This window comes from Aedes aegypti, chromosome 3, assembly GCF_002204515.2.
Source record: "Aedes aegypti strain LVP_AGWG chromosome 3, AaegL5.0 Primary Assembly, whole genome shotgun sequence".
NCBI classification, from domain to species: domain Eukaryota; kingdom Metazoa; phylum Arthropoda; class Insecta; order Diptera; family Culicidae; genus Aedes; species Aedes aegypti.
In genome coordinates, this window is record NC_035109.1 from 65,091,701 (window position 1) to 65,113,115 (window position 21,415).

The window sequence follows — 21,415 nt, forward strand, 5'->3', positions numbered from 1 at the left end:
TTAAGAAACAAAAATTTTGAAAATAAAATTTCTCAATTGGACCCTGGCTCTAAGCCCTTTTGGAAATTATCGAAAATCTTGAAAAAACCTCAGAAGCCAATACCGGCATTGAAAGAGGAAAACAAATTATTACTAACTAATTGCGAAAAAGCTCAAAAACTTGCTATGCAGTTTGAAAGTGCGCACAATTTTAATTTAGGACTTACTAGTCCAATTGAAAATGAAGTTACTCAGGAGTTCGAAAATATTCTCAATCAAGAGAACGTTTTCGAAAATGCCTGGGAGACTGATTTGGAAGAAGTGAGAACTATTATTAAAAAATTCAAAAACTTGAAAGCTCCTGGCGATGATAGAATTTTCTACATCCTCATCAAGAAACTTCCAGAAAGTAGCTTATCATTTTTAGTTGATATATTTAACAAATGTTTTCAATTAGCATATTTTCCTGACAAATGGAAAAATGCTAAGGTTGTTCCAATTTTAAAACCAGACAAAAATCCTGCAGAAGCTTCCAGCTATCGTCCAATCAGTTTGCTTTCCTCCATCAGTAAACTTTTTGAAAAGGTTATTTTGAACAGAATGATGGCCCACATCAACGAAAATTCAATTTTTGCCAATGAACAGTTCGGATTCCGCCATGGACATTCGACCACTCATCAACTTTTACGTGTAACAAATTTGATCCGTTCCAACAAATCTGAAGGCTATTCTACTGGTCTTGCTCTTCTAGACATAGAAAAAGCATTCGACAGTGTTTGGCATGAAGGTTTGATTGTAAAATTAAAAAACTTTAATTTTCCAACATACATTGTTAGAATAATTCAAAGTTATCTGTCAAATCGTACATTTCAGGTTAATTATCAGAACTCCAGATCTGAAAGACTTCCTGTAAGAGCTGGTGTTCCTCAAGGCAGCATTTTGGGACCAATATTATACAATATTTTCACATCTGACTTACCTGAGCTACCTCAGGGATGTCAAAAATCTTTGTTTGCGGATGACACAGGCCTCTCCGCCAAAGGACGAAGCCTGCGTGTCATCTGTAGTCGATTGCAAAAAAGTTTAGATATTTTTTCTTCATACTTGCAAAAATGGAAGATTTCTCCTAATGCTTCCAAAACTCAACTAATAATATTCCCACATAAACCAAAAGCTCTTTATTTGAAACCTTCAAGTAGACATGTTGTCACGATGAGAGGGGTTCCAATAAATTGGTCAGATGAAGTTAAGTATCTAGGGCTCATGCTAGATAAGAATTTAACTTTCAAAAATCACATTGAGGGCATTCAAGCCAAATGTAATAAATATGTAAAATGTCTCTATCCCCTTATTAATAGAAAATCAAAACTTTGTCTTAAGAACAAGCTGTTGATATTCAAACAAATTTTCAGGCCAGCCATGTTGTATGCTGTACCAATATGGACTAGCTGTTGTAATACCAGGAAGAAATCTCTGCAGAGAATTCAAAATAAAATTTTGAAAATGATTCTGAGGCTTCCTCCCTGGTATAGTACCAATGAGTTACATAGAATATCCAATGTTGAAACATTGGAACAAATGTCAAATACAATCATTAATAATTTCAGGCAAAAATCGTTACAATCTTCTATTGCCACGATTAATGCGTTATATGTTTAGGTTAAGTTAGGTTAAGTAAATTAAAAACTTTTTTTTTTCTCTTATAAGCAGGAGAAATCAACTCACCTGTAGAAAAACTGAACTGCTACGGCAAATGAAATGTAATATGTTGTTAACAAAATGTTAATTAAATCTTAAATTTGTTTTACCAAATTAGGATGATAGTGTTGTCAAATAACACAGAACACCTAGATGTAAGAAATGAATGTAATGTTTGGAATGATACTAATAAAGATATTAAAAAAAAAAAAAAAAAAAAAAAAAAAAAAACAAAAAAAAAATAAATCGAAGGCATTTAGGTTTGACATAAGTTTAAGATATTTGTAGACTTTCTCGTTATTATTTATTTATTAGTTTGGTTCTACATCAATCAACTTAATAAAACCACGCCAACAATATATCGACTACCGGTCTTATGAGCGTTTTGTACATCGTGCATTTGGTGCGGGCGTGAATCTTGCATGACCGCAGTCTCTTCTGCAGCCCATACTGCCGTTCTACGCATATTTGTCTCGCGATCCATAAGGTTTACATAGAACATGGGACAAGTAGGCGTAGAAGGGCAGCATAGTAGGCAAGACTTTCACTGATCATGCGCCTTCGTATTTTACGACTAACGTTGTTGTCGGTCGGCAGCTAGGCGGGCCCTGTCGCGCTCAGTTTCGACTACCAGCATGTACTTTGTTTTCGACGCATACACCATCAGTTCGACTCTTGTTGCTTCGCGTTTCAGGTGGGTGAACAAATCTGTCACCGTTTCAAATTTTCTTCCAATAATATACATATGTCGTCCGCGAAGCAGACAAATTGTCGGGATCTCGTGAAAATCGTGCCTCCATTGTTAAGTCCGTCACCTTGTCATAGTCCTCGGCGAGATTCAAACGAACTGGAGTGTTCTCCCGAGATCTTCTCGCAGTTTTGCACACCGTCCATCGTTGCTTTAATTTTAATCTTGTGAGCTTCCCGAGAAAGCTGTTCTCGTCTATGATCTTCCATAGCTCTACACGGTCAATACTGTCGTATGCCGCCTTGAAATAGATGGACAGGTGATACGTAAGGATCTGGTACTCACGGAATTTCTGGAGGATTTGTTGCACGGAAAGGATCTGGTCCGTTGTCGAGCGGCCGTCGATGAAACCTGCTTGATAACTTCCCACGAGCTCGTTTGCTATAGGTGATAGACGACGGAAGATAAGGGATAGCACTGTGTAGGTGGTGTTTAGGATAGTGGTTGCAGCTGTTCCGTATCCCAGATTCTGACTATCAGCCGATGCAGACAAGCGGCTTACTTCTCCGGGACCATCTGGATGAGTTCGGCTCCATCCTTGCCAGCACGTAAAACGAGTTATAACTGAATATTCAACGAAATATAAGGTAAACCGCCTCATTGCATTCAGGAATGCTTGCAATCTTGAGTGAAACTGAAACATTTCACGATCTTGTATCCAAAATTCGCCAATATTGCATACTTTCTTGCATATTGAATAAGAAATTGCAAACAAGAATGCTCGGTTTACATGATTCTATGCTGAAAAATCTGTCTAATATAATGCACATGGATGGATCGATGGCTCGGTCATTTGATGTGCATTATTTATGATTAAATTTTCAGCTTGAAAATCATGTAAACCGAGCCGTTTTGCATGCAACATTCTTTAAGAGAAGACTTTTCATGTTCAATATTAAAGATTTTGCTAGCAGTGTTGGATATAATGGAAGTGTTTGTAGGTTTTAGCATTGAATAATACATGAGAAATGGCTTTGCATGACTAAGGCTAAAATTACGTTACGTGTAAATCTAAGATTTTTTTGGTGTGTGCATCATATAAATTAATCAGAGAAAAAAGATAATGTTTAAGTTCTTTTATCGCAGATTTTTCTTTTTCTTTTAGTGATTCGATTATCCGGAGAATTCAAGTATCATTTTCCGACCTGTATGGGAACTGTGGGTAAAATGAACAGGGGGGGGGGGTGTTTAAAATGAACAGGTTTGTGTTTTACAGTAATTATGCTATAAATCTATGCAAAACATTGCACCATCAATAATCTTCAGACTAATGAACTATTTCGACAACTCTAGCGCGATCTAGAACTTTCAAAAGCTTAAAAAGTAAACGAAAACAAAGTACGCCTCTCCGTTTTCTCATATGATGTAAATTTTCACTCCTGGAATTTAAGGGTTTTATGACTAAAACCATCAAAAATCTATTCAACTGCGTATCACATCATATCTTTAAAGTATTTATGATAAGTAGACGGAAATTGAAAGTATTTTTATTTTATAATTTCTTAGAACACATGATTTGAAGATGTTGATCCTTTGGGGGTAAAATGAACCACTCGAAATGGGGGTAATATGAACACCATCGCAGGGTGAATACTACCGGATTTTATTTCAGATGCCGAGAGTTTTCCGGAGAAAATACAAAGACATACATGGGCAGCCAACCAAATGGTCGCAGCTAAACGTTTCATCGTTTCCGGATTGTCCGTGAGATATGCATTGAACATGTACTAGATACCGAGCATCATGCGACAACCCGCTCAATTTGAATGGTGTTCATTTTACACCCCCCCCCCTTCCGACATGTTCATTTTACCCCCATTGTATGTTCATTTTACCACCAAGTATATGTTCATATTACCCCCGTTACATGTTCATTTTACCCACATGTTTGGAACATTGACTATGTGGAAAGAAATTTTCAAAATTATAATAATGTTGATAAAATTCTTTTTCCATCACAATATTTCAACTTGTTACATTGCATAAACATCCTTCTTCAATTCTGAGCAATTGAAAAAGGATCTGACAGCTTCATAAGCAAGCAAACATGAAAATGTTTGCTTCATTTCCATTTAAAATCAGCACTAAAGCTCACAATTCGTTTTCAAATAAATCGTAGAGAACTTCAATGTAATGTTCAGTGACAGTGTTGCGGGAGATGTGAACAAATGGTTTCGGACCGACTCTTCTTAGCAGGTCAATTTTCTGTTAAGCCAGCTAAAAGGCTAAAATATCATATTTATTAAAAATATCTATACAAATATTCATTAAACTTACAAATTCGGTAACCTACTCAGAAAGACAATAACTTCCATCCTAGCCGAAAGACATCTCCACACTAGATCTACGATATGCTTCGTGACAGTATTGTTCTGCATATATAGTTACGGTATAGACAGTGGTTCTCAAACAGTGTTCTAATTTCTCATACGCAAATTTGCGTAACACTCCCCCCCGTAACACTTCATACTCTCTGAAGTTTTACTTAATTCATTTTTTTTATAATTTGGAAACTGACAACATGTCTACTAATATCTTCATCGGCGTGGATAGCGCCTACTTAACTATTGCGAGTAAGAAGACTTATTACAAACATGAAAATAAAGATTTCGGGTACTGAAGTGCAATTAAAACGATCACTGACGCTACGATAGACGGGACGTGCATTCACAACATTCTAGTAGGTATTGTAGGCAACGGAGCGATCGGAACTTGGTTCGGAAATTTGCGATTTATGTCGATCCGTATTGGTCAACTCGCGGTTTTTTCACTCTCTGATCGCTTATCACCATATCCACCGATGTGAATGTCATGCACAAGAGCCTCACGTTATTGTGATGATGGCTTTTGTTCGCGTTGTCGACTATTTTTCCTAGCGGTGTGTACGTTTCTAACGACGATCCTCTATCGACAGCTTATATTCCCAGTAGCTGACTCCCTGGCGAATGAATTCTCGTGCATCACGCGGTGAAAATCCAATCCGAGATCTGGTCACTCCAATTGCTAACATATTGCCTTCGGATGAGGATGATTTGAGCACGAATTTCCTATTAATGTTGCGGGAGATGGGAACAAACGGTTTCGGACCGACTCTTCTTAGCAGGTCAATTTTCTGTTAAGCCAGCTAAAAGGCTAAAATATCATATTTATTAAAATTATCTATAAAAATATTCATTAAACTTACAAATTCGGTAACCTACTCAGGAAGACAATTACTTCCATCCTAGCTGAAAGACATCTCTACACTAGATCTACGATATGCTTCGTGACAGTATTGTTCTGCATATATAGTTGCGGTATAGACAGTGGTTCTCAAACAGTGTTCTAATTTCTCATACGCAAATTTGCGTAACAGACAGTATTAACCGTACCTAAATCAAACTTCTCTCTGGCTTGAAAATAGTAACAAAGCTCGAATGTAGATTTCGCAGCCACTCGGAAAGGTTTAAGGCTCAAGAATCCATCATTCAATCATCAGCAATCATCAAAAAAGAAAAACCAGTTTTTTTGTTCAAATTTAAAGGAATCCCCATAAAAATCTATCATTGCTATCCAGATAGCCAGTGTAATCCAATGATAGATTTTCTTGAACATTGCTTAAGGCGAAGTAGGCCGTCATTGAAATTTGTACGCTTCATTGATGATTGTTGTCTATTCATCTCACGATTTCGAATCAAAGAAAATCAGTTGGTTTTGCACTGACACAGCTGAAAAAGTATCAGCATACTTTATGCATGTTAGTGCGTACAGTGATATTTTTTTAAGTCAATTTAAACTATCAAGACTGAGTTTTATCTCTTTGAAATGCAAGCTGAAAAGTCATCATTGTTGCCAAAATGAATGACGGGCTTTTTAGCCTTAAATTTTGAGCAAAAAAACTGGTTTTGAAAAGTTGTAAAACGATGGTGGTTATTTTTCTCTTAAAACGAACTTGCTTTGAACTTCAAACACAATGTTTAGTTATGCTGCTAACCGAACTTACTATGAACTTCTTGAAAATTATAATAAGAATAATCAAAAGACAATTTACGGGACACTCTCTTTTCTCGAGTTTCGGAAATTTTTATCTAAGACTTCACGTTTTATTTGACCTACCTGCATTAGTAAACTGTGTTTAGATGCAATATTCTTATATTTTGATGGAATGTAGAATATTTAGGAGCACCGCCCTAATATATTCCATATTTCCGTCGTTTTCCAGCGGAATCCAGGTGTAATCCAGAACTGTGCTTTAGGGAAAACCTTAGCAACATAATTGGTCTTCTTTCACTATGTTCAGCACCTGCGTAGCGTTAAGAGTTGTATTTTTTTTTTATCTATTTGTCATTTTTGTTCAAATCACTTACATTTCAGTTGAAAAGGGGGAAACTTATGAAAAACAAAACAAACATAGAAATGTCAAATAATTCAAGTTCGGATAAAGTTCCGTGCGAACTTCTTTGAACTTTCAAGTAAAAAACAGTTTAAAACAAGTATAAAACAAGTTTAAAAATAGGAATGCTAAAGTTCGAACCTAAGAAATCAGCACATCAAGTAAATTCATTAGCATTTGCACAACACGTATATGGAGCAGCGGTATGAACTATGGTTTCAACGAGGAGAGCTCGAGTTCGAGTCTTGCAGCAAATGTATTTACAAAACAAAGTATTCAATAGAAAAAAAATGGTTCCTCAAAAGCACTGAGAGTTAATAAATTACATGGAAAAAGTGTCGGTCTTACAAAAACTTTTTTTTTTAAATTCATATTGAAGTTTATTCTTAAGGTGAAACATCTCGGAATCCAAAGATGACTGGCACAATGGCTGACTTGTACCCCTTCTCACGTTTTCAAATAAGAAGTACTCTGTTGGTGGATGCTATTTTTGCGAGATTTGTGCCTTTTATGTTTTAGTGCAATCTTAGAAGTTGATTCAAAACTCTTTCACCTTAAGCTGAATTGTATTCACGGCGTGTATATGGGAAAGGTTTATCACAAAAAAATAGGCATCGCTAAATCTTTCACCATTCGAAAATATAGGTTTAAAGCTTTCATTTGACGTGTTCCCCAAAAAAATCCACCGAGGGATCCCGAACATTTTTTTTTATTTAAAATTTTTGTTCTTTAGAGTGCATTATTTTTAAATGTAATCATTGCAAAAGACAGCTCGTTGGATAAAAGTTTTATTTCCATATAAAAGTTCATAAAATAAATATATATACATATCTATTGAGTTTCATTTTGTAAAAAACAAAACTGTCCTATGTGATTTTGAGGATTTATTGAGCTATAGGACACTTATTCGATTAGATATGTTGTAAGTTCGACTGTTCACTTATTCATACTGTGGAAGTATATCTAACCGAGCACTGTTTCTTATCATGGTCAGAATACATTAAATGTATTCTTCTTCTGTCTGGCATTACACCTCTGCTGGGACATAGCCTGCTTCCCAGCTTAGAGTTTGTTGAGTACTTAGATATTGATTGAGAATTTTCTTTGCCAATCAACCGTTAAAGATTAAAAGTAGAATGGATCGACATTACAACGGCCTACGAAAGTAAATGGAATATGCTTAAACGCCCTGTTACCCAAGCCTTAGCAAAAAGCTTAAAAAATCCTCATTAAGAATATTATCCAGGCACCCGGAGTAAATGACACTACACAGACTTTTTTAATAGTATTGAAGTTATTTTGATGTTTTTAGCTTGGAATTTCAAAATTTTATAAGAATATAGTGGAAGATATTTCCTGTTAAATCAAATCATAAAAATAATTCCACCGTGAAAGTGATTTTCTGACAAGCAGAACAACAATAATACAATTTCCACAATTACTGCAGTAATTGTGGAAATAGGTAAGTAGCTTACAAACAAGAAAGTTTTACCATTTTATACTCCTTTTGGATTGATTATTCATATAATATATGTTTTCAACATGAGATATGGTTAATTATGTGATTATTGCCAACGGTAAGTGTTATGAGGAAGAATAAAAAGTTAAATTTCATGTGCCCACTTGCCCCGTAGAGTTGAGTAACTGCAATTTACAGTAGATTTTTATGACTTTATTCTAAGGGTTTCAATATCTCGAAAGGATATCTTCCCATTCGTGCGAACATCAGCGAATACAGGGTGCAACTTTTGCAATTTTTTGGGCTATTTCATGAAAGCAACATCAATCAAGTGGCTGCATTTATTGGTCGTAGCAAAATGAGCTCCATACAGCATGTATTTTACATTACCTTTTGGAGCTTTTTGGGGAGTTTTGCGATGATAGCGACTCAAGAGTCTGCCTTGAGCTCTGCCTCTGTTTTTACAGTAGCTTCATAAACTTAAGTCAGGAGGAGCCAAATTAGGATCTCCAATTTCAAATCCATGTGTCCCTTTTTTATGTCAGATGTCCATGAAATTTCCGTTGCAGAGACATAATGAACAAACTTCCAAAGATATCGAATTTATCGACTGTTTCGTACTGATTGAAAAAAAAATTGACTCAATGATTCTTTTGGTCTGGTCCAAACTGTTAGTACTTACTTGATCATGGAATGGCGTTTCTTGAATCTTGAATAGATTTTCTGTTCCTCAAATGTGGCATTTTTGCTTATTTATGAAGCCAGATTGTGCCTGTTGACCACGATATTTTCTAGGATTTAACAGTTGAGTTAACACAACTGCAAGACTATTTTCAATTCAAAGAGTCACTATTTTGGCATGTTGTTTTTTTATATCATATTAATTGTGGAAAACATGACAATATTAACCCAGCAGCAAGTGATATTGATTTGTAAAAATGGTTCAAAAGAGCTCTATTTCGTATCAATCGTTTGGCAGCGTCCATTTATTACGTAACGCTAAAATCGGAAATTTTTGACCACCTCACCCCATCTCCCTCCGCAACGTTTTTTGTATGGAAAAATTAAACGCTATTCCCCCCTCCCCCTAGAGCGTTACGTAGTTTGTGGAATTTTCAGGATGGTTGATTAGATCTCATCGGTCGAGTATATTTTTCTTACACACAATATAAAAAAATAAAACAATCATGATAGGCGAATCAAATTCTCAGTTAATGAATAACCGAAGAACTCTTATTTGAGAACTTGGCTTTGTCTCAATAGGGGTGTAATTCCAGAAAGAAGGAAAATAAAATTAATCTTTTCTAAATATGAACAGAAACAGTTAAACACTAGAATGAAATACACACTTAAATCCGAATGCCGATCTCAGCTGTGCAAATCTCGGTAAAAGGTCGTTTGTTGACATCTTAGTAAAAGTGACGTTTGGTAACGGCACCCAAAGGTGCTATTTTAAGTAAACTTGATGTAAGGCTGACATATCAGTTAAAATTAATTTGCTTACCGCTCAGCTGTGCGGATCTTGGTAAAAGAATGAAAATTAGTTGAACTCAAGTGAATGTCGTATCCCCAAGATCACATAGGACAGTTATGTTTATTACAATATGTAATCTTATATTTCTATGTTATATCAACTTTCATTTGAAATTTGGGCTACCATCGAGCTTGAGAGAAAAAAAAACTGTCTTTTATCATGATTATATTTGAAAATATTGTACTTCAAGGAACAAAAATTTAAAATAAAAAAAAAATTTCGGAATCCCTCGGTGGATTTTTTTGGGACACCCGTCAAATGAAAGCTAAAAACCTATATTTTCGAATGCTGAAAGATTTAGCGATGCCTATTTTTTTTGTTATAATATCGTTCTACCAGACACGCCGTGCATTCTCTACAGCACTTGAAGGGAACTTTTGTGAACTGAATTTCGGATAATTACTTAAAAAGTGAGCTGCATAGCAAGCTATTCATTACATTTCGATTAGCTGATTATGGTTAAATATGCTCCTTTTTTGAACCTTTGGGTGCTTGGGATGGAACCAACTAGATGTTTGGTTGGGATTAACAGACACCCTCAGTGTATAAGTGCTGGTGATCTTCTATTTTTGGGATTGAACCTATGACCTTCTGCTTATGGAGCAGAAGCGGTAGCCATTAAACCACCAACCCCGTCGTCATATCACGTAAAAAAATACCGCCAATAATCGTTGACAACAATTTCGAAAGATAGCTGCACACAATCCAAAATTACTCCGCCGAGAAATTTCCCAGTAATATTCTAAGGATATCATCAGAAACTTGACAAGAATTTTGCCACAAGTCCGTAAAGCATGTTGCGTGTAAACTGCTAATCACAGAAAGTCCACCGAGTTTCTTCCATTAAGTATTCATCCAGAAGTCCATCAAACATTACTTAAATTTGACTCCTAGCAAAAATAAATGTTCTCATCCTTGAATAACCCAGGACCACCATGGGGAAAAATAAAATCCCTTCCTTCATAGTATCAAATCGACCCTGGGATTATCATATTTGCATAAAACAGCGGTGATCAGTGTTTTCATGTTAACCGGTGTGGATCATCGTTGGTCGCCGAGTAGTTGTTGTAGATCACTGTCGCCGAGTAGCTGTTGTGACGGCGCAGATTACTTTTACAGCAAAGCCTCCCTTTAGGTATCAACCAGATCACTGGTTACGCTTGTAGATCTGAAGGCCTGTTCTTAAATAAGTTCTTGTATGACTTAAACGGTCGTTGAGCTCAAAACTTTATGGAATATATTTGTGGGTATAAATGTTGTAAATCCACGGACCTGGTTTATACGGAGTTCATGGGTGACCTAGAACACCAACGCAAATTAGCGTGTAGCTGACATAACTTTACACAAACTTTGTACAACTAATCTTGTTTGTACCCAGTCTACTTGATATTGTTTTACGAAATGACATACAAACTGAATTTCGAGGGTAAAACTTACATTTACGTAGTGGTTCCATATACGCCAAATTCTCTATACGTACCTCCAGCTCATTGCGTAAACAGAGATTTAGGTGTAAGTTTTGCCATTCATGGCGCACTATTTCGCATCATCCTCCGCCGATCAGTCTTCGATTGGAAATCGATCCATTCGGAGGTGGCGGATCGGTCCTCGAAACAAAGCGACACTCGTCATTAGGGCGGTACAAAATTAAAAGAAAAAGTTCGAAAATCTAATCTAACGATAAAATAGTGTTCTGTGAAATTTTCAGCTTTGCGGGTGGTGGTTTAAAGGTAGCCCAAAGGCGATATATGTTTGTATTGAAATTACTATTCATTAGTTAATGAATTAATTTTCACATACATATTTAAAAATTACATGTTAGTATCATAATGTAAGTACAAAATTATCATCTCATAGTGAAAACTTATTCTTCAGACCATAATGAAGGAAGTAGCCAAAGATCCTTTTTGTGCCAATTTTATTTTGGGGTTTCATTCATTTTCTTAATTTCTTTATTACTATAATTTCAAACATAACATTCATTCCATATATCAAGGTGTTCTGTGTTTTAGGCAACACATTCAGCCTAATTTGGTAAAACTAAAGTAAGCTTTTCTTAACATTTTTATAACAACATATTACATTTAATGCCAGCAGTTCAGAATTATTACAAGTGAATTGTATTCATCAAAAGAGAAAAAACAAACTGAATACTGTCTATAGGAATACCAGCTATTACATGAAATATTTAAAACTTAGAGTTTTGATAATTCACCGGAAGTGTACGATTTGACAGATAATTTTTAAGCTTTCATGCCATACACTGTCAAATGCTTTTTCTAGAAGAGCAAGACCAGTAAAATAGCCTTCAGATTTGTTGGAATGGATCAAATTTGTTACACGTAAAAGTTGATGAGTGGTCGAATGTCCATGGCGGAATCCGAACTGTTCATTGTCAAAAATTTAATTTTCGTTTATGCGTTCCATATGATTTGATAAAATATACAACGGTCACTCGTAGAAAGAAAACGGGAGGAACTGAAATTACCTACGACAACATTGGCATAGGAATTATCTCGGGTATTTTCCTTCAAATTGAAAAGATTCAAACAGTTAACCGACGGAAGATAATGAGCTTGTGAATGAGCATGATTATAATTTACCCGATGAGTATGATTATTGAACAAGTGAACATTAACTAAAAATGAAAATTGTTAATTGATAATTCTGCGTGGGAAATTCCGGCTACAAAAAAAAAAAACATTGCCGTTCATGCCCCGAAATTTGCGCATACAGACTTTTTGGTATCTTCCTTCACTGCCCATAACTGCATATTTGTAACATTCGACAAAAGTAGGCATTGAGTAAATGGGATACCAAGTTTGCATTATATTGCAGTATAGCATAGCATAGCATAGACTGACTGTACATGTCAATGGTTGCTACTCCGTGATTGATCGGAACTGGTAAGAATTGCACTACGATCCAAATAAATAAGGGATGGGAGTTTCTGCTTACTCTCGAAGTGAAATTTCAGCAGATCTAATATTATTGATCAATAACGGCGCTGGCCAAGTCCTTGGGACAGTCAATTGGGATGGGGAAGGAATGTGAGGGTGTAATGATTGTTGCTTCTAGAGACCGAGAATACCGCTGCATCTCCACAATTACCACGGGAAGGGTGTTTATTAGTGAGGGAGGAAAAGATCTGGGAGTTACCTCTGGTCGATGATGCGATCCATGGACAAGGGGAAATATACGACTTATACTTACATCTAGTTTTGTATTTTTGTCTCTAAAAGTTTTTGGTAGAAGCTTTAAAAAATACGTCAACATCTATAATGTCGAACAATTCAAAAGATGTTTTTATTAATGACGAAAACTGAAAATTACATGTATATATTTTAAATTATATGAAACAGGAATAATGCCGACACTTGTAGTGACGAACTATACATAGTTTGTTTGAAAATTACATATATACAGTAATACGTGCATTTTGTCTCGGTATGGTAGGAGTTTTTAAAAAATACGTCAACATTCACAATGTCGAACAATTCAAACAATAGAGTAAGGTGGGGCAAAAGTTCGACCTTAGTGGTATAATCAAAGTTTCCAGGAAAACAATAGCAGTTAAAACAAAACAAATACCATACAGTGAACCTTTAACATATTGGCTATAATTTTGCTGAACAAACTTGTGTCAAAATATTTACCCATTTTTAGTTATAACAGTTTCAAAATTGATTGTCTTATTCGAACTTTTGCCCCACCGGTGGGGCAAGAGTTCGAATCTAGTGTGGGGCAAAAGTTCGCTGGCTAAAATCTAAAATATCGTTCCTTTTATGCCAGGCATACTTTACACCAGCCGTAAACTTAAGTTTGCCGAAAAATACACACTAAATTTTCATCAAAAAATTGCCCAAAACCGGGTTAATTGTAATAAACTCAAAAATAGCAGTTTTTCGTAAAACTAAGTGGAAATGTAATATTTTGGTGACAGTTTTCTCACGATCAGACAAATATAACTAAATTTGAAGATAATTTGTGGACTTTAGGCAATTTGCAAATTTTTCCGTGATTTTATACATGGGTCGAACTTTTGCCCCGCTGATTCAAACTTTTGCCCCACTATGGGCCAAAAATCGTTTTCAAGCATTTATGCAAAATCTAATACACTTCAAAGCAACCTTATGATAGGCCTAGAAACGCCCTTACATAAAATATTGAAAGAGATTTTATCTTCAATTGGTTCCATGCAACGAAAGTTTGACCAAAAATTACAATATTCACGTCGAAAAACAACAAATAGCCATAACTTTTACAAATCTCAATCGATTTTTATGATATTTGGAGTAAAAGTCTCTTACTTGAATAGTATTCGAACCACAATGACATTCATAAGATTTGTTTTGAATTGAGCTAGAAATCTTAAAAAGAAACTCTTACCCCACTCGAACTTTTGCCCCACTTTACTCTACACTTTTTTATATTAAACTTTGGGAGGGATTATTAGAGTATGTTTAAAACTACAAATGAACTTTAACACTTCGCTTTTTGCAAAAAAAAAATAAAATACTAAAATCACTAAGGTGAGCAAATACCTTTAAACTCTAATATGTGTTGCTTATCTTGACAGATAGGCCTATTTTGTCTTCGACTTACAGACTTCTTCAGTGTCGAGTGCTCGACACTGAAGAAGTCTGTAAGTCGCAGACGAAATAGGCTTATCTGTCAAGATAAGCAACACATATTAGAGTTTAAAGGTATTTGCTCACCTTAGTGATTTTAGTATTTTTTTTTTTTTGCAAAAAGTGAAGTGTTAAAGTTTATTTGTAGTTTTAATTCAAACAATAATTTTTAATAATGTCAAAAAGAGAAAAATATATGTATATTGAAATTGTATAAGAAAAAACCATAATGCCGACACTTATAGTGACGAACCATACAAAGGTTGTTTTTTATATTACATAAAAGTTACGCTTTCAAGAAAAAATGTGTTATCACAAGCATGAAACGAACTCACCAGTTGGTAATCCATCCTCGACTGAACACAAAACTGACACAAACAGCAAAACTTCTTGGCGTCCCGAAAACAAACCGTCTTGCTTGCGCCTTCCCGAATAGCTGCCCAGCAAGACGCTCCAAAACAGAAAAAAAATTCTTTGGCGACGAAACCACCCGCGAAACCGTGAGCAAAACCTATCTGACGACGCAAAATCGAACCGTCCTGCTTGGGCTTCACGAAGAACTACCTAGCAAGACGCTCCAAAACAGGAAAAAAAATCTCCGGCAACGAAAACACGCGCTAAACCGTGAGCAAAATCTATCGGACGACGCAAAACCGAACTGTCCTGCTTGGGCTTCACGAAGCACTCCCAAGTTTGCATTATATTGCAGTATTGGAGGAAACTAAAATTTCAAAAGATCACTAAGAATTCAAAAGTGTTTATTTGATGCTGAAATTTTGTACAACTCATATCGCATATTGGGCGAATAGTAAGAAAATAAGTCTGATAGAAATTTCGTTGCTATTGCATTATGAGGCTCATGTATAATCTCAATGTGACTGTTATGCGATTACAATTGCCAATGTGACAAAACAACTTGGTATTTTTTTTTCGAATTTTCTAGACCAATCTCACAGATTTCAGTAAGTTGATCGAAAGTATTTATCATTTGAAGACTCTTCATGGTATTAACTCCATTTTGTCAAAAATGTCGAATGTGACTGTTATGCAGTTATGGGCAGTTCACAGGACAGATGGTTACTTGGACTGGGGAACACATCTATGTAAATCATTTATTTCATGTTTGATCTCTTCTGGTGGCCTATAGTCACTTGAGGGACCTTTCAAGACGACTTTGAACAAACGTTCAGTTTTGTCGTCATAAGTGAAAAATTTGTGCTTCTTCGCTTCAAGACATTTGAAGAGAAGTTCGCGATCTTGAATTGTTTCCCGCAAAACGCGATATTCTCCTTTCTTTGCGATTTGGAAGGAAACCTTGATTTCCCTAATGGAGTTCAAGATCTTCTGCCTAAATCCCTAAAATTCGGAATAATTGACCACGATTGGCGGCACTCTTTGCTTCGTCACTTGAACATTAACCATTTCAACCTTGGCAGAAAACGCGCATTCCGGAGAAATGTCCTTTCTTCCATTTTTTTTCAACGATTAGTGACAGTTTTGCAACCCTCGAATGAAGAAAGTTGTGAATTCAGAGATTCACCCTTTATTTTGGTCGTGGTTGCATCCATGTTCAGTGAATAAACTAAAGAAGACGCGACCTTCTGAGAGGTTTTTTTTATCCCAAGGACACCAAGAAGGACCACCGCTAGTTTTCGATCAAACAAAAAATCGAAGGCACGGTCCAAACAAGGGTCGAAAAGGGATCGTAGGTAAAAAAATGTAACTTTGAAAGGTACTGTTTTTGTAGTACTAAGAAGTACTGATTTATTGCTTTAGGTAAAAATTTCCGAGAGCAGAAAAAAATTGTGTACGCACAGCACGAGGGTACGATGCACACTGTTGAAGCAACTTCTTTTATTATAGCTTGAAGAATGAGTTTTCACTTTTAGATGATAAGTTTATTGCTACATTACAGTACCAAAGTATTTGAATCCTTTCCAAAATTTCCCCATAGTAATTTATGTATAAACCTACATAGTCTTTGGTCCACCTTGAAATCACAACCGGAAAAGCTGAAAATTTAGAAGAACACTATTTTTATCGTAAGGATGATCTGGGAGTAGGATTTTCAAACTTTTTCGTATTTTGAACCGCCCTAATCGTCATTCATCTATCCACTAGGCTCGGGACTGTCTTGGTGGTTGTATACCACCTACCATCATTCAAAAGTATCATCAACGTGACTTCGGAGAGGTGTGAATCTCGGTAATGCCGCAAGGTGGTCGTGTGCGTCGTCGTCGTCGTAGAACCGAACAAGTTTTGTAAATATAGCGCTGCCGCGAGTTTTGCTTGCCGTGGGGAAGTCCTCTCCAGCAGGTTTGAGTACTGACGAAGACGTCGCAGAGTGTCGAACGGTTTCAAACTGCGCGAATCGTAATCAGCTCCAGGTGCGGCGAAACAAGTGCCAAGACAGACGATAGAGTTCCGACACGTGGGAAGTGCCAAGTGCAGCGTCCGTTTTCAACGATGGAGAAGTGCAGAGTGCTGTTTTGTGGTAAATACGATAGATAACAGATGAAGAGTGGTATCCGTAGAGGTCAAGGATTAATGGACGAAGAAATAGTTGCTGCTGATCGTGTACTAGCTGATCAGAATGTTAATATGAGATCCTGTGACCGTTCTTAGTAATGTTGCAAAGTGTGCTGCAACAAGTCAAGATTATGCCAGCATTTGAATTCTGATCCGATCGATGCACTGTCTGTACAGGGTATTTTCACAATTTAACGGAGTTATGCCCAATTAGTGGTATACGCTGTAAAATCACTACAGAAATCTCGCAATTACCATCGCATTCAAAATCGAACCGAACATCCATTTAAGCTAAACACTTAATCGATTAGTTATGATAAAACGCATATGATAAAATGTTATGTATAAATTTTGTCTGTTTTTCAGTAGAGATTTTTTATGAAGAAAATGAAGAAAAAGAGATTGAAGAGTACGGTTTGTATCGTATTTCATCAAACTGATATTTTTTTTCAAGTGTGGTTATTTGGCAATCAGTATTAGACTGTAGCGAAAAATACGTAGCTATTCAGCAAGACCAAGCTGAGGATCTTTGGATCGAATCCCACCAGTCGAGGATCATGTCGGATTGGAATTTTCTTTGAATTTCCAGGACATACTGTAGTAATCACCAAACCGTGGACCTCGTGAAGGTTTTGTGCGAACGAATTGTGAATAGTAATGTGAAGTAGCTCGCATGCTTTTAATTATCGATTGATGATCTGCCGTAAAGTTTTTGAAAATATGGTAATTTAAATCATGCAAAATTGACAGCGTTTCTATAAGTTGGTCGTTTAAATGATAATCGGAAATGGATGACAAAACAAATTCTGCTAAGGAACAACTTAAAACCTATCTAGAAGTTTTATCGAATCTTAAAACGAAGCTTTGATAGTCTCAGAGCCAATGGCGTACGGTGCGGAATTAAATTTGGGGGTAACTATTTGTGGCTGTTCAAGTATTTGAAATCTAAATATATTTTCATTTAATTGATTTGCGAACAAAACAAATGGAACATGTGTCCACTATTGTCGTAAATCGTTTAGTAGCCAATTGATGAAGAGCAGCCACGTAAGGTATGCGTATTGCGCACATCCAAATCTTACCAACTTTAGCAAAGTTTTTAGCAAACTCTTTGCAATTTGTCTTGATGCAATCAAAAACAATATCATTAATGGAATAATTCAAAATAATCACATGATTCTATCTAATGTATCGCAATATGATAGACAATAAAAAATCCATAATTCAAATGGAAATTTAACGGTCACAATATCGTTCAGTACATGGCGGGCCCTATGCACGCAAAATATTAAAAAAAAAAGTCTTGATAATCCAGGTTTTTAAAAGCGCCAATGACTGCCGCTAACAGGCACGCTTCCTGGTAGGGACATGTCGATTTGATGTTTGGCTTGGGTTGTTTTCTATTGAAAGGACCCAAGCTAAACATCAAATCGTTTCATCCCTACCAGAAAGTGAGCCTATTTGCGGCAGGCATGAGCCTCTGTACCTGCCATAAATTCCTTTGTTCTTTTGACTTTTACTGTGATGTTGTCTCGCTCTCTCTCACGGGCAACTTGAAAACAGGGCGTTGAATTTTGTACAACACTGGTGAAAAAACTCGCTTTTCGATCACAACAGCAGCGTGATGGTTCTGACGGTGGTCAACCACGCGACAACTGGAAGGTTAAGAACTTCCTCTAACATGTCTCATGGAAAAACTTCAAGATATCTTCTAGTGATTTTCACAGATATTTCAGGAGCTCATACTGGGATCCCTCTAGAATTTTTTCTAGAGATTCTTCTAGCAATACTCCCAGAAATTCTTCCAGCGATTTTGCAAAGGATGCTTAGAGGACTTGCTTCAAGAAAACCTTGAGAACTCCAACGATTCACCTCTAGTTATTTCCTCAGGAATTACAGCTATTACTAAGGAAATCGATGGAAGAATCACCTGATACAATCATGGAGGATTAAGCCTTCCTAGGAAAATATCTAAAAGAATCTTTGGATAAATTCCTGGGAAATTCCTATAGTTATCCTTGTCAAAATCCAGGTAATATTTTTGAGATATCCGAAATAAAATTCTTGGAGAAATTCCTTAGAAAAATACTTGCTGGAATTCCACAGGAAAAACTAACTTAATCTTCAAAATTATCTCAGAGCAGTAACACTGTCGTAATGTCGTAATGAATTACAAAAAATAGAAATGTCTGGCCTGGTTCTCTTTTCTTCTGGATCATTTTAGGTTACATTTTGTTTTTCTGTTTCCTGTTTGATCAATTTTCGGTCTCTTTTTGGTTTCTGTTTGGTCTCTTTTTGGCTAGAGTTCTCTAAAGTTCCTGTATTCAAGGCACTTGAACGCTAACAAGTATGCAATGTGATCGATAGAGTAATTTTCTAAACGAATAATAAAATAATTAAGTCCTATTACTCGATCTGCAGATATTTAATTGAACGGAAACAATATGCAACAATGAGCGTACATCTAACATTTTTATGTGAGGAGACAAACCATACTTAGTGATGAAAAGATGATAATTAGATTAAACCTTAATGTGATATGTTCCTCGATCGAACTGAGCGCCATCAACGAACTTTACCAAACTTACGTTCCATCTATTGTGAAGAGATTTATTGATTCAAACGATTATTGAATTTTTCATCAGTACCGAAAGTACCGGTACTCAATGCTTTTCAGTACCTCCGGTACAAAAAAATAACCCTACACCACATCATGATACTGAAATGTCACATGTGTACGAAACACACATAAGTGCATACACATAGTAACATGCACATAGAGTAAGGTGGGGCAAAAGTTCGACCTTAGTGGTATAATCAAAGTTTCCAGGAAAACAATAGTAGTTTTTTTTTTTTTTTTTTTTTTTTTTTTGTATGGTATTCAGTTGGAGCTGCCTGACAGCTTAACTTGTCAAGGCTGAACCCTCGGTCTGGCTTTTGCCAAGTTTCCCCTCTACCAGGACCAATACTCAGACGGACTAGGCAATGGCGCCCACATGAACACTGTTTTTTATTAGTATTGTGACGTGGTAGTTTTTGAAAAGTACCCATATTCCCTTGCTTCTGAGAAAAGGAAGCATTATGAAAATCAGCAGCTCCATTAGAATTTGTTTGTAATAGTAGTGCATTACTAATACTGTCTAGTCGAAATGGTTTTGAATAATTTGTCATTCAAGTGCTATTCTGATTACTATTGTCTTTTACGTAAGATTAGAGTCTTAAATGTCAAGTGTCGTCAAGTCTTAACAAAATTAGGCTGTTTAGTAGTAGTTCTAGTTAATTTCATTTTTTGTTGTTAAAAGTATTTATTGATCATTACGTTCATATATCCTTAAAGAAAAAAGTCGCTTTCCTTGTCTGTTCAACAATTTTTCGAAACTAGCAAGTGTACCCTAATGATCGATCTCAGCGTTTTACTTTCCATAGTCATTTTATAGTGAATATTGAAGAGTAAAGTTACCTTAGGCTTTTATTACAGTCTCCTACAAGATTCACTTTTCGGTGGCAAATGCAATGCTTCACAACACCTACTTTCTACTTGTTAATTTTGCGAAAATGAAGCTGGAATTAGATTATTTATACCGCTGTTACAAAAGAGGTATTTCTTATTATGGCAATGTAAAAACCATATAAAAATAAGATTGTCGCCACTTATTTCTACTCAGTGAATCTACTAGTCATTTTCCTAAGAGTTCCTAAGTATTCCCTACGTCGTATATGATAACGATGTATCTAGCTAGCTAATAGTAAGAGTGGCTACGGATCATTCTGGTTAGCAAAAGGCAAACTGAACGTCACCAATAGTATTAATGTCCACTTCGAATAGATTAATTATTTGAAATGGGCATCAATTCTATCAATGACGCAGAATGTCCGTTGGATCACATCCGAGATATTATTGCGTCTATGCCATATGAATTATGACGCGGCTTTAAGCAAAAAATGCCAAAATGTGATACCACCACTACAGGTTACGCCTTTGGTTTCCATCATATGGGCTAATGGATTATGCCCTCCCATCGCGGCAAGGTCTCATAACCAAGGGGAGGGTCCAGGAAAACAATAGTAGTTAAAACAAAACAAATACCATACAGTGAACCTTCAACATATTGGCTATAATTTTGCTGAAAAAACTTGTGTCAAAATATTTACCCATTTTTAGTTTTAACAGTTTCAAAATTGATTGTCTTATTCGAACTTTTGCCCCACCGGTGGGGCAAGAGTTCGAATCTAGTGTAGGGCAAAAATTCACTGGCTAAAACACAAAATATCGATCCTTTTATGACAGGCATACTTTACACCAGCCGTAAACTTTAGTTTGACGAAAAACACACCCTAAATTTTCATAAAAAAAATTGCCCAAAACCAGGTTGAATGTAATATACTCAAAAATAGCAGTTTTTCGCAAAACAAAGTGAAAATGTAAAATTTTGGTGACAGTTTTCACACAATCAGACAAATTTAA

The 21,415-nt window shown here is 36.0% G+C and overlaps 1 protein-coding gene across 1 annotated transcript in view; it reads left to right on the plus strand.

Moving 5' to 3' along the window:
* Positions 1-11,372: 11,372 nt before the first annotated feature.
* The window catches only part of LOC5578738 (glia-derived nexin), a 35,645-nt gene continuing 25,602 nt past the window's right edge, over positions 11,373-21,415 (plus strand). Inside the window, exons 1-2 of the mRNA XM_001657053.3 lie at positions 11,373-11,429; positions 16,543-16,915. Coding sequence (XP_001657103.3) covers positions 16,888-16,915 — 28 coding nt within the window. The 5' untranslated portion in view covers positions 11,373-11,429; positions 16,543-16,887. The remainder of the gene's footprint in view (positions 11,430-16,542; positions 16,916-21,415) is intronic.